We start from the raw sequence: 14,835 nt of genomic DNA, 5'->3' as shown, positions 1-14,835 counted from the left end.
TACACAGTTCCCTTTCACTTAAAGTGAACCCTGTAACAATTTCTGTCAGTGCTCTTGCTCTTTCTTTGAGCCCCTCACTGCCGTGTCCAAGGTATTCAGGACTGATAGAATTACCTGCACCAGCTGCAACAGTTCACTCAGTTTGTACAAGATGACTTGTAGTTCTGGTTGGTTCATCTAATTTTGGTCTGAATTTCAAGTGTTTCTATCCACCCATGAAGAGTTAGCTAACAAACACTCCTTTTGTACATGCTGAGTCAGGGAAACGGAGGAAAGATGGGAGTTGGAGTTTGGACAATCAGCTATCTGACCAGTTGGCTCCATCTCTAGTGTTTTAATGATGGGATTCAGACATTTTACCCGTAACTCACCATTATCTCTGTGAATAGGAAAAGAGTCACTCACCCTGAGCCTTTTGGCAGTGGTGTCCTCCCAGTTCCAGTCTTTGGAAACGTCATGGCTTTCTGGCCTAGAAACTACAAAACAGAATAGAAGGCCCACAGCCTTGACATCTTTGTTAGCAGACTTTTGGGTTTTTAAGTCTTTTCCCCTTTGGTTTCAGCCCCTCATCGGTACATGCCTTTGTTCTGCATATCAAGAGCAGCGTCTTCACAGAGGTCAAATAACGTGTTCCCTAAAAGGTGCTCAATCTGCACTTGTGGTTCACCTTCCAAGGCACGGAGCAGCAGCCAGCCATTTTCATTTTCCTCTGCAAAACTTTCCCAGACTTATAGATGTCTGAGGGACATGTGCTGCCTCCCGGACTGACTTTTTATCCCCATTACTTTATTGGTGACCCTGTTACTTGTGTTGCATTTCTTGTGAGTGAACCCTAGACCTGTTTATTTTTCAACAGTTCTCTGCCAAGAGATGACCAGGAAATCTTACTGACTATGCCAGTAGTAACCACCACGGGACACAGCAGTGCCCCAAACCCCCAGACACAACTACAAAACACAGTCCTGGGTTTAAATATAAAGTGTTTATTTGACACAATACCTCCACAGGGATCCAATTTCCTCCTTTTTAGGCTGCACAGCTAAGTAATGATTTTTCTTTCTCCTTCCACATCTTGCAGGTAGTCTCATCTACCTCCTCCATACTCTGAAAACTCGTGCAGGAATGCCGGCTTCTTTTATGCCAGACCCAGGAGCACTTTTGGTGCCACAGCTTTGCACACTGAAAGCAATTCTGGGTCAGGCAGAAGCCCTTCAAATAAGGTATAGCAATCCCCCGCAGCTCCACCTGGCAGCACTCACAAACCCCGACAGGGTGGTCCCCATGGTACTGCAATTGCCAGCCTGCTCTGCAGGTATCCATATGGGAATTCCACCAGTACAGTGCTGCCACTGTATGAACGGGAGGAAAACACACCCCTGGAAAGCAGACACACTCTGACCTTCTACACAGGCCTCCATTCCAGGAAAAACATCCATTCTGATCCTGGTCAGGACACCGTCCTTCGATTACAGTCTCCCTTCCCAGCAAGGAGCCCAGGATGTTGGTCCATTCAGCATGGCAATTACAATTGTCGTAAGAGTTTTCTTACTCAGAGGAAATAAGGACAAAATTGCTCTTTTTTTTAGGTCACTTCAACCTCATCTTAATTTTGGTGAAATTGTTCTTTGCTGCATCATTTGGTCCTTATTGCCTTTTATAAATAAACAAGTGACTTTATTTGCAACATTCTCAGCAGAGTTTTTAAATGTGTGCTGCTAATTCTGTGATCCTAAAATACTGTCATGAAGGCTTTTCTTAATTTTGGAAGGCAGTCCCACCAAATCTAATAAAACTGAATCTGTTCAACATGTTGAATTCTTCATACAGGACCACTGATCAGACATCAAAGCCAGGTAATGATTATCAAATTCACACCAAATTAAATGAACAAATGCAAATCTGATAATCATGTAATAGCAAAGCCTGTCATATTAAGTGGTAAACCCCACATTAGAGTTATTCAGGTTCTTTAAAGGAAGAGATAAGGGCACCAGCCTGATTCATATTTTTATTTCACAGTGCACCTTGATAGCTGGCAGTACAATATATAGAGCCATACTCAAAAATCACTTTCCTAAAGAGGATTTATAATCCAGGGAGGCACTCTTTGAATAAATAAATAAACATATTGTAAGAGATGATTTGCTCATCTACCTGATAAGTCATTTATTACCCTCACACAGGATGTGCCCCTTAAGGTTGGCAAATAGTTTTATTTACATTTACAACCATCTAACTTCATGTATTGAAGTTCGATACTTGTGATGTTTTGTTACTCTATAGCATTAACACTCAAAATAGCTTCGCAATCTCCTTCATAAGGATTCAGCTATATGGGTAGCTAAAATATATTTTAAATAAACCTATAAACATACATATTCAGTCCTCTAGATTCCAATTTATTGCATAAGCAGCACTGGGCAGGCAATATACAAAATAGCCTTTGCCAGGGCACTAGTCCACCTCACAGCACACTATGAATGCCCACACTCATTTAAAGCAGGCCAATTCATGAAGGTCGATTCAAATAAACTGTACCTCTTTGGAATGCTGGAAAAAAATGGGAGTACATGGAGAAAAACCAACACAGATACGGCAAAAAAGGCTAACCTGACACCAATGGTGACCACATAAAGATTTAATGTTAGGGCACTGGATCAGTGAGGCAGTAATGCTAACTGCAGCTTACAAACAATATTAATACAAATACACATACAGGCATACGTTTGACTTTTAATGTGGCACAAGATCATCTTTTTAAGGGTTTAAACATTTCTTTGCCACGGCTCATACTAGCTGCAACAACTGAAGCACAATACCTGCCGCTTCTGCTATTCCCTACCCGAGTGAGTGGCGTTGTGGTCCTTTCAAACTCTGACATGATCACATAATTATAGACTGAAACCTTTTAGTAGACCATTGTAAAAACAAAAAAAGGCTACATAGGGTCAGTACATTTTCTGGGACTTTACTGTCATATTCATAGAGTATAAGGGAATTCTTACTTGCATGATTAACATGCAACAAGTTGCCACTTCCAGCACCTTTATGAACAAAACTTCATTTTAATTCACATATAGGTAGGTGGATAAATAGAAAAGGCACTGCACTGATATACACAAACGGAAGGACAGATAATAGGGGAATATACAATAGACGGATAGATATTAAAAGCCACTATATGCACTGTAGATAGTAGTATTAACACATCATGTGTACAGAGTACAGAGAAACTGTCATCTCAAATTCAGCTGAGTCTGTTCTTTTTTGGCAAATGTTTCAAAAAGAATGTGACATTCTCTTTAAAAATCAATACTGTCAAATTTATAATTTTACTTTGTCATTTCCCAAAAATAAAGCAGGCAATGTGGGCTGTTACAAAATTAAATCACAAGGTGCCAGTTCCATCCCTGCCTCTCACTCACTGTGTGACCCTGTCTGAGTGCCCATCAACTGTAAAATCCTTAAAATACAGCTGAGCTCATCGGAAAGTGATATGGCAATGTTCTCCTCCATCAGTCAACTGAACATCACTCCTCCCCAACATTGAGGGAAAATGAGATGTGACAACTGAACTGGTTGTTGTACACCGAGTGCATTGAACTTATGGTGCCAGCCTGCAGTTAAACCTCACAAATCAGCATTTAGGAGGAGTGGAGTTTGCTCTTCAACAGAGTCACGTGGTTTGTGAAAAGTTCCTTTCAATAAAAAATATCATCGTTTCTCAGAGGGTAGAATTTCATAAGGCACTTAGAATTTACAAATACAGAAATCCAAGTGCCTGCTGTTGATTGTTTATGAGTAATTGGAAACCACCCCTTGTTAAAATCAACATCCGTTCAAAGGTTTGGGATGGTGTTCACTACCAAAAAGGTAGATATGAAATAAAGGTTATCTGTAAAAAATAAAAATAATTTAAAATGACAAGTCAAGATTTTCACAGTAATTAAAAGCACTAGCCAATCCCCTGTCATTACCATCAAAGCTCTGAAGTTTCTGTCCATGTTTCCCTCTCACTGACTACATCTTTAGTTCTCCAGGAGGCTTTAAACTTTTGTTCCACAATATTACCTCACTTGCAGCTTTACTACTGTACTGTATGTCTCCTAATCATACAAGATACCAAAGATAGATCCACTTTACGGTTCTGCATCTTGGTTGGCATATTATGTTCTGTCCAAAGCTCAGCCTTGTGTTCTTCCTCAACCCTAAACTTTACGTCTGAACTTACTGCAACACAATGCTTGCCAACATTTCTTCCGCTCTACCCTTGCCAATCTTAGGCACTCTATCATATAAAATATTTTTGTTAAGCTCAATTATGCTTGAATTAGTACATGGTAATTCTGAAATATCATCTGCAGAATAAAAAATTAAAGGTAAGTACTAAACAGCAAAAGAAGGTGGCAAAACCACACAATGCTCTTTAATAAAGGGAAGTGAACATGATAAGACTTTGTATTAAAACAGGTTAGAGGTAAATGGTTATAAACTGTGTGACATTATTTGAGGGACACATACAAAAGAAAGGTGAACACAGAATTGTTTGAGATTGAGACCAGGTATTAGCTCCAAATTTAACTTTGAACATGAACAAGGGTAACAACATAAAATATGCATTATTATGGCAAATGCACAAAATCACATGTAAAAAATATCTGAAGTCCTGATGACATATTAAGAATGTGGTGCTCCTTAATATACAATTATAATGCAGTATCTTGTCTGCTGACATTATACCCATTGGACTGGGTCTCTGTAGTACTTAAGAAACACCCTGAAATCCAGCAGAAGACACATTACATTTTAAAACTCTACTGAAATTTTCTTACTTTTCAGAACTGTTGGATTTTCTCACTTGGCTTCAGATGAATTGCAGAAAACCTATAAAACACCTGAATGTTGCAGTAAAGCAGTTCAGGTCAGCTCCTCAGTACCACTAAGCAACCTCCCTGTGCTGGTCAGAGTGGTTTGTTTCTTCTCCAGACTGCAGGATCATAAGCTTTTCTCCTTCATCTCCAGGTGCAAACAGCAGGTACAGTTTCCCAGTGACACCTCCATTGAAGGTGTAGATGTGCCAGTGGTCCTCCACGCTGTAAAATGAGAGGCGCCCCTCATCACAATCCAGGTACACCCCCACCTTCTGGGGTATTGCTCTCAATCGCAGTGTGGTCTCAGGTTCAGTCAGTGCACTCAGCTCATCACTATACAGCCTCACAATCCAGTATCCTGACTGAGGTTTCAGACTCACTCGTCCTTTCCTCTGTGCAGACTCACTGACGACACCCAAATACCAGTCATTCCTCTTCTTCACATCCACCTCCCAGTAGTGCCGTCCTGAGGTGAAACTCTTCCTCCCCAGGACAAAGTGCCAGGTGTCAAACCTGAGTGGAGTGTCAGGGACATTCTGATCTTTATGTTGATTTTGTACACAACGACCATCTGCAGACACGACAAGGCAGGGGTGTGCAGTTTCAGGGTCCAAAGTCACATGAGCTGAAAAGATGGGGGTGAAACAATCAGAACAGATTATAACTTACATTGAGTATTCTAAAGGTAATACAAAATCTGTGATCCTGACTGAGAACAGATAATGCTGCAGTATAATTAAAACAAATACAACACAACTTAATTTGATGAAGTGTACAAGTCACCATACAGAGATTTTCTTCAACAATAAGAACTGGTACGTCTTGTCAAAGATGAGACAGAGTTACCTTTGATCTGCATTTATATGTCACATTACTAAGCCACTCTTATTCTCAAAGGAGGACAACCACTCACCAAATGATTTTGGTATTCTCCCCCATTCTGAAAGAAACATAAGAAGTCAGATGAGTCGGGTATTTGACAAAGAAGCCTAACTTTAGCCCTTTCATTGCTCACAGCATGGATCCCAAATCAGAAAATTTAACATTCTAATAGTTTTGAGTGGGTGAGGCTAAACTCACAAATGAATGTCCTAACAAGTGTAATGAGCTCATGCCCCAACAACTGCCATTGTGAATGTCAATATTTCTTGAATATTCAGAAAAGAATTTTAAAGTGAAACTGTGTAAATGTCAACAGCCACCATATCTGAATACTATCTAACAATATTTTACCTCCAAAAAGTGAGGTGGACTTTGTTATTCAGTACGACCAGAGGGCTGTATGCAGAGAAGGCCCATTTAGGTTTTCCCTGGAACTCTTCCCGGACTTGAATAATAAAAAGGGGTACTGTAGTAAGATCACTTCCTAACTGAGTGTAACCTTGATATTTTAAGAAAGCCAGAGAATGTTTCTGAAAATCCTAAACTGTGCAGAAATATGCAGGAAAGTCCTTTAGGAAGTTTAGGACAGAAGTGTAGTTATGCTGGTTAAGCACATAGGTGGCAGCACCTTTCCCTTTCCCTTTCCAGTGGGCAACTTAACTGATAATGACTTTGGAAGTAGTATATGAAGAACCACTTATAAATCTGTTTGAGCAGCTCAGGGGCAGAAAGGTAAAATGTTAGAAGCAAAACTTCTATGAAAGGGAATTTTGGATAACTGAGGTAAATGGGGAGCCAAATTCTGGAACTGACACAGGGTATGGGGTCACTGTGACATGACTATCATACTTGTTCTTTTTGGATCTTATCACTTAAATCTATGTGTTACCAACACAGCATGTAAGTGGACACAACTACATGCCTCAAACTGATAAAAATAATTAAATTATATAATAACTCAACCTCAAAGACACTGAGTCAATAATAGAGAATAAACACTTATTACAAAATGAACATTCTAAAATTACCCACTGTCACAGGAGGATTGGGGGCCACACCCAGCCTGGATGCCTAGAAAGACGGGGAGGCAGTCAGTGCATCCCCCGGGCTGTGAGGGGGCAACCGCCCTGGATAAGCAGGGGACCATGGGGATGGAGCAAGGAGGCACAAACCTGTGGGGGCCCATGGCTGCCGTCAGGGGGCGTCCCAAGGCTTCTAAAGCCCGGGAGCTGTGCACTTCTGCCACACCTGGGAAGGTGGGAGAAGATCCTTCCAGCGACGCCCGGAGTGCTTCCGGGTGCAAGGGCAGAACTTCCGCCACTCCAGGACCTGGAGCACGTCCAGGTGAACATAAAAGGGACCACCTTCCTACAGTCTGGGAGCTGGAGTCGGGAGCGGGAGCAGAACGAAGCTCCCATGAGCAGAGGAAAGGTGGTCCAAAGACATTGGGAAGAAAGCCTGTGTTAGGGGTGTTTGGTGCGGGAGCACTGTGTGCTGTGCGGGACTTTGGTGAAGTAAACATGTGCTTTTATAAAGGATTGGTGTCTGTCTGGTGGTGTTCGGGCGTATCTCACACCACCTACCCTCTGGATTACTGAACTTACATGATCTATTACGGTGTTGTCTTGGCCAAAGCTTATCTGTACAGCACTGAGTGACCATCCACTACTGGGTACACAAACATATTCATAAAGGGCCACATTAAAGGTCCCAATTAATGAAACATATATGTTGCAGGCATATGGAAGAAAATATTAGAACCATTTCATTTATATACCATCTTTCCAATGCATAAAGTGCTTGGAAAGTGTAGTACCCTGACAGACAAGGGCAATTATTGCAAATTTCACATACACCACAGCAGGGGAGGAATTCAAATCTACATAGCAAAAAAAAAAAAAAAATCCCACAATTCAATTACTCCATGGTTTTTGTAATGATGGCAGCAAACTCACAGTCCAGGCTTCTTATCTAGTCAGATAGCCTTGGTCTGACTCTTGTAAAGTTCTCCATGTCAGCCATGCTAGTACCTTAAGTCCAAAAAACAGACAGAATGTCTCTTAATTTTATTTAGACTATTTATTTAAAACTTTCTTTCAGCCCTACTACGAGTTATCTATGGGACCCAGGTCTGGGTTCACAACATAATATCTACTGGTTATATAGGTGATATATGTTACAATTCTACTTCCTGGTGACCCATTCCAACAAAATCTCCAACCTGTCAATTTCAAAATTCCTGGTGGTGACCTTAGACAGGAACAAAATGTTAGACTTTCTGTTTCTACAAACGTTTGGTCACCTTGGAAATAAAATCTCACAGCCAATCAAGAACTCAGTTTTGAGAACAGAAATACAGCATACTAGTGTACCATACCTTGATGACCACATACTAAACTGACAAGGTGGCTCTTAAATACAGTTTGTGCATTATATTTGGTAATCAGCACTTGGCAAATCTAAGTATTCAGGTTTTTAACTGGGTTTGTTCTCCATTCACCAGCTTCCACTGGCACTAATCAGACACAAAAACAAACATTATATAAACGTACCTGACTTTAAGATGTAGCCTGTAGCCTCTGTAGAAAGATAAGATAGTCATGTGAAAAAAAATAAAAAACATCTAAACTTATTGATGCAAACGTATAACAGAATTAACAGATTTCAGCAGTGCTAATGCAATTTCAAAAGTTTCTCACATAACCAGTTAGCATTTATACATGACTAGTTAACAACAATCCAGCCACAGGGGATGCACAAACCAGTGTATTTCTTTGTGCCGGTCCCAAGCCCGGATAAATGGGGAGGGTTACGTCAGGAAGGGCATCCGGTGTTAAATTTTGCCAAATCAATATGCGGACAACAATACAAATTTCCATACCGGATCAGTTGAGCCCCGGGTTAACAACGACCGCCACCAGTACTGTTAGCCAACAGGGTGCAGGCGGAAATTGGGCTACTGTTGGCCGAAGAAGGAGAAGAAGAGGGGGGAGACATGTCCGGAGGCAGGAGGAGAGGAGGAAAGTAAAGAAAGTGGAACTGAGGGTAGGAACTTTGAATGTTGACAGTACGACTGGTAAGGGGAGAGAGTTAGCAGATATGATGGAGAGAAGGAAGGTTGATATATTGTGTGTGAAGAGACTAAATGGAAGGGGAATACGGCCAGGTGGATTGGAGGTGAATTCAAATTGTTCTATCATGGTGTGGATGGGAGGAGAAATGTGGTAGGAGTTATTCTGAAGGAACAGTATGTCAAGAGTGTTTTGGCGGTGAAAAGAGTGTCAGGCAAAGTAATGATTATGAAGCTGGAAATTGAAGGTGTGATGATGAATGTTGTTAGTGTATATGCACCGCAAGTTGGGTGTGCAATGGGTGAGAAAGAAGATTTTTGGAGTGAGTTGGATGAAGTGATGAACAGTGTACCCAAGGGACAGAAAATGGTGATTGGAGCGGATTGAAATGTACATGTTAGTGAAGGGAACAGTGGAGACGAGGAGGTGATGGGTAGGTATGGTGTCAAAGAGAGGAATGAAGAAGGTCAGAGGATAGTGAGTGGATTTTGATAAAAGGATGGACATGGCTGTGGTAAATACGTATTTTAAGAAGAGGGAGGAACATAAGGTTACGTACAAGAGTGGAGGAAGATGCACACAGGTAGATTACATCCTATGCAGAAGAGTTGATCTGAAGGAGATTGAAGACTGCAAAGTGGTGGCAGGGTAAAAGTATTGTTAAGAGAGTAAGTAATTTTTTACTCCTAGTTATCTTAGCACCCACATGGGACCTTGATATGAAAAAATAATATTACAGTGATCTTATTTCCTGTAGAACATACTGTCCGATTTATTTACATTTCAGCCTGGCTCTCCAAACATCACTTAGCTTTGGGCCTTCCACAAAATAAGCACATATGTATTGTCATGCATGCATCTCAGAGGGTCCCCCTCTGAGTTCCTCCCAGGTATGTGATACTACCTTGGACAAAGAGGGGGTGCTGTCACTAACTGTCTTCCTCCACAGTACAGAGGAACAGCCAAATGAGGGCAACTGACTCTGGCCCTTCTGGTCCCTGGTCCATAAAAGCATGACCACCTGGAAGAAGGTGTCATTTCTTACCCAAGCGACCAAAGGAGCTCCACTTATACCTGACTGCATTTGAAGCACTTAATTTTCATAGCCTTGCTGTTGAGGTGCACATTTTGTATTTCTTTTGATGCCATCGAGCGATGTTCTTTTTTTTTTTCTTGCTCAAATCCTTAACTAAACAACTAAACCAGGTTGGCGCCCCAAAATTTTTCCATGTTTCAACCTGTCATTTCCTTGGATGACCATAGTATGTTCAAAGTTGTTGTGGAGCAGAGTTTAGTTTACTGCTATTGTCCACAAGTGGAACTTTGCTTTGACCCAATCGGCAAAATACTAGCGCCCATCCTACACACATACATACATAAAATAAAAATTGATGACATATGTACATAAACAGCAGAATTCTATAATAGTTATTTATTTTCACAAAATTAAATTTGTCCCATTTAAAAGTTTTTTTTTTTTTACAGTCTGTATAAAACAATTTCTACTTTTATTTGTTTTAAATTCTGTCAGTAAATTTCGCCTCCTAGAAGGTAAAAGTTGAAAACCAACTATTCAAGCAGAGTATCTGGTCCTTTATAATCTTACCTGCTTTTTTTTTTTTTTGTTATACAACTACTGACGTTACAGTTGTTACTGATCACAATCCGCAGATTCCAATTGGATTATTTTTCTAAATTTGTTTTTATTGGTCATAGAAAGTCCTCTGAACTAGGCAATAAATGAAAGATACTATGCTCTAAATAGGACATGTGTAACAGATCCAAGGGATGCTAGCTGAGACATTCATTTTTCTCTGCCTTCTTAATAAATAGCTGCACTATTGACATTTTTGTGGATGCATTGCATGTTTTCTTTATACTTAAAGCTATTATCCAAAATGGTTTCCAGATATTTAAAGCTACTAACTCTCTCAACTTGTTCTTCACTGAGAACCAGTGGTTGCACCAGTTCAGCATTCTTCCTAAAAGCATCTCTTTTGTCTTCCTCACATTTAACTGGAGGTTCTGCTCCTGACACTAACTCAGCATCCTTCTAGCCTCTTCCTCAAAATGCACCACATTGTTAGGTGTCAGTTAGTGCTGTATCACCTGCAAAACCGACAGCAAACAACTGCTGTCAGATCTTCTAAAGCTGTTAGCAAAGATAGGGAAGAGTATGGGGCCGATCACTGTGCCTTGTGGGAGCTCATTTTGATGTATGATGAGCAAACTGCTCCCTGCTAAGGAGTAAGTCCATAATCCAGAGTCCCTTAACTTTTTAAAATGTGTTATTTTATAGTGATTCAAAAAAAAGTATCTTGTTCATTTATTACATAAATCTTAAATTAGTATTAAATGAACTTACTTATTTCCTTGCGCAGCTCATCGTTTTCTGTAGAACAAAATATAAAAATATAACATGTAAACAAACCAATAATATAAAGAAAGAAAACTAGAACAACCATACTGTGTACTGTATACTGTATGCCTATCTATTTTCTGTATGTCATTACTATATTCTGTATATTATTTGCAATTTTAATTTTGATTGTAATGACTTTTAAAAAATAATTTTAACTTTACATAGTTTTTTGCAATGTATTTATGCCAATCATATTTTTCTTTACCAATAATATCTTGAAGTTAAGGGCAATAACTGGTGCCTCCATCTGCTTCTTGTACCTAGTTATACATTTGCATAGTTATGAGTAGGGTTGTGTGGTGTACCAATACTGGAAAAGTAACGAAAAACCCAATTTTTAAAACTGTACATTACCAACATTTCAGTAATTTCACCACCAAAAGTAAACAATAAAAAACAGACGTTCAGATCTTTACTCTTTCATTCCCCATTGCGCTGTAGACTCCGTGGGGAACAAAAACCCACCCATCCCTTTTCAATGCACCAGAGAATTCAAAGGAGCTACAGCTACTTGTAGCAAAGGCACAGAAGCACACTGTAGACTCCATGGGGGGGCAGTCCCTTAAGGGAATGTCTGCACTTACCAGGTATTGCATACCTGACAATGGCACAGCAGAGGAAGTGACTCTGCTGATGAAAAAAGAGTTATGCTTTTTACTACTTGCTTTAAGGGGCTGGGGGGTGAGAAGGTGGGGTGAACAAAAGCTGCAAAGGGAGGACGAGTATAACATTCCCGTGAGTGGGTGACCTACATGATAAACAGATGCACTTAAGATATTTTTGCATACCTATCTATCATTTGTATCACCATGTAGTTAGAAAAAAATTCTGCATGTACCAAAAACTGGTGTGCTCATCATTTTTGCTTCCTGGCTCTTTCACCCAACGTATGAAGTATAACCAAAGATTTAACTACCTATTCCCCTTTGACACACTACACACTTTGCAGTGGACAAGGCTCTCCACCCTCAACTGCAATGCACTGGAGAATTCAAAGTGAAGCCATAGGTTTTAGCTTGGCAGGGTGCCATGTAATTATGCAGCGCAATAGGTGACACACACATTTGTGCAGCACACTTGGAAGGCATGCAATTGTGCGATGAGGTTGGGAGTTATTCATTATTTGTTTCAGTACAGTTTTGGTACCAATACTGAGGTCCAAAACCTGGTATCAATACCAAAGTCGAAATTTTAGTACTGATTCAACACTAGTTATGAGGTACTGGAGCAAATAAAGATAGCATCAGGCTTAAACCAGGGATCACCCTGGCAAAACAGCTGTCCAACACAGGGCACACTCACTCTTACCAAGCTAATCTAGACACTCACTACATTAAAATATGTTTCTTTGTGATGTGATGGAACTGGAGAACTACACAAAGAAACATGCAGATATAGTAGGAAAATGAAAACTAGTACACGGACAAGCAACCAGACTGAAAATCAAATTTAGGCTGTTAGCAATGTGAGGTGGCAGCAACATCCACCGTGCAATAAGGCCTCCCAACCAGAATATTATACTATTATAAATTATAAATTTGGACTGCCAGTTCCTGCCCAGAAAGAGCCATCCTTTTCTGTTTCCTAAATCCCAGACTCACAGTTAATATTAATGTGATAAGCAACTATCATAAGTTTTGATTTTTCAAAGTTTTTAGCAAATAAGCCAAAAAAACATACAAAATATTACTTTTAACAAAATGAAAGACGTGTAAGGCTGCAGCCTATTCTAGCAAGAAAGTTTTTTAGACTGCAGCCTATTCTAGCAGTAAAGGCTAAAAACTTTACTGCTAGAATAGGCTTCATCCTCCCACTTGCTTCATTTTCAGGAACCATTTTACAAAAATAACGTTTTTGCACTGCCATTAAATTGGAGAGGCATGGCAGCAAAGTGGTCAAACAACAGTCGCAAGGCTTCAGTGACTTTGGTTCAAGTCACGACCTGTGTGACGTTGGTACCTTCTGTTACATTTATATTGGTTTTCTCTAGATATGCTGATTTCTATGGAGGTTTATTCACACCACTACAAAAATAAAAATGTATTGTGTTATTTCATAAAAGTATTTGGTTATACTTCCTGCTGTGGTATCATTGTTCATGTGCATGCTCCAGTCATCTTGTGACAGTTAGTGAGGGGGATTACACATGCATAGCATGCAACCCAGTGACAAAAAATAAATATGCTGAAGGGAAGGATCATATGGAGCCGGTGATTATCACAACAGCACTGGGTGTGAGATAAGAAGCAAACATGGTGGACGGTGTGCTGGTCCTTTGCAGGGAATAATCACAAAGCCAGTCAGAAAAGAGTGTGCTACACGCAATTAGTAACAAAAAAAATACATAATTTGTCTGGTAAATTTCAATCCAAATAACAGCTATTGATATTTTGAAAAAGTGTGATCTGGTTCATACCTCAAATCTATGGGGGCACAGGTTGGGAATGGATAAAGGTGATGGATTTCATTTACTTCCCAGCACATGAGGACGAAATGTTTTAATTGAAAAGTATTAGTGACACATTTCCAGTACTCATTTCTAAAATAGATAATCATCTGCAGTTAAGCACACTAACTGATACAAATCCATAAATTCACGGGGAAAACATGCAAAATCCATGCAGACCCTGACAATGAAAGCCAGGAAAGCCAGGAATTCTAGCTTTTCGCTACCACTCTGATGATTTTAAAACATCTGCACTAAACATACTAACCTATGTTAATGTATACCTATAAAATTTGTTCAGTTCTTCTCAGTTGCTATTCATACAATCAAAGTAGACACATGCACAATGTTACCAGCAGCAGCAAGCAATATCTTTGAGAAATAGAAAAATATTTTGAGAAATGAAGCAATAATGATTGCAAAATAAGACAACAATTTTATGTAGTAATGCAACAAAAAACGTTTTGAATGGCAGAAATATGTTACTGTAGGCTTCCACCCACATTCCAAACATAGGCAGGGTAGGTTGACTAATAACTACAATGTTTTGAATAAATGTGGCTGTGTGTCTGACTGTGTGCTACAATGGACTGGCGTTTGACCAACCTTGTAATGAAATAACCATGCAAAGACTGATAGATACTGTATAAAGATGTTTCTGGTGCTGGCAATGGAAACTTGTCAACTGTTAGATTTTATCTAACATTTTGCTTACACAGATCCAGAATCAGAAGCACTCTCAGGTTGTCTTTAAGCTCAGCCCATGTTTCAGAGCCACATGAGGCAAATTGTTTTAAAAACTACACTCCATTCCACTTTCTATTTTGTGTTGCTTACCGAACAGTTCAACCTAAATGACAATACTAGACTGCCTTCCTTCACTTGTCACCTATTGGATCACTTGTTTATAAATCAAAATGACAGCCATTTATTAAGCAATTCTCTCTCTGAATTCCCCAAATTCTGGCCCTTCAAATAAAGGTAGTGTGAACATTTCTACTGCCTACTGATTGTGAAACATTGATGAAGAAGCTGCAGTTTTTCACTTTTTTAATGCTAAAGGCAATGTAAATAATAAAATTAACAGTTTGCTTGAAAACAGCATAACATGACCCCTTCAGTGATCCTTTGATGATGTCTGAA

At 39.7% G+C, this 14,835-nt stretch overlaps 1 protein-coding gene across 9 annotated transcripts in view; it reads right to left on the bottom strand.

Moving 5' to 3' along the window:
• The window catches only part of LOC114643144 (butyrophilin subfamily 1 member A1-like), a 186,586-nt gene that overhangs the window by 94,624 nt on the left and 77,127 nt on the right, over nt 1-14,835 (bottom strand). The window contains exon 10 of one of the 9 annotated variants that reach the window (XM_051922316.1): nt 5,385-5,496. The exons of the other annotated variants lie outside the window; for them this stretch is intronic. Within the exon in view, the coding sequence (XP_051778276.1) occupies nt 5,385-5,496 (112 nt within the window). The remainder of the gene's footprint in view (nt 1-5,384; nt 5,497-14,835) is intronic. 9 annotated transcript variants of the gene reach the window in all.

Source organism: Erpetoichthys calabaricus, chromosome 2 (assembly GCF_900747795.2).
Source record: "Erpetoichthys calabaricus chromosome 2, fErpCal1.3, whole genome shotgun sequence".
Lineage (NCBI taxonomy): Eukaryota > Metazoa > Chordata > Cladistia > Polypteriformes > Polypteridae > Erpetoichthys > Erpetoichthys calabaricus.
The sequence above is the reverse complement of the archived record's forward strand: the minus strand, read 5'-3'. Positions and strand labels throughout refer to the sequence as shown.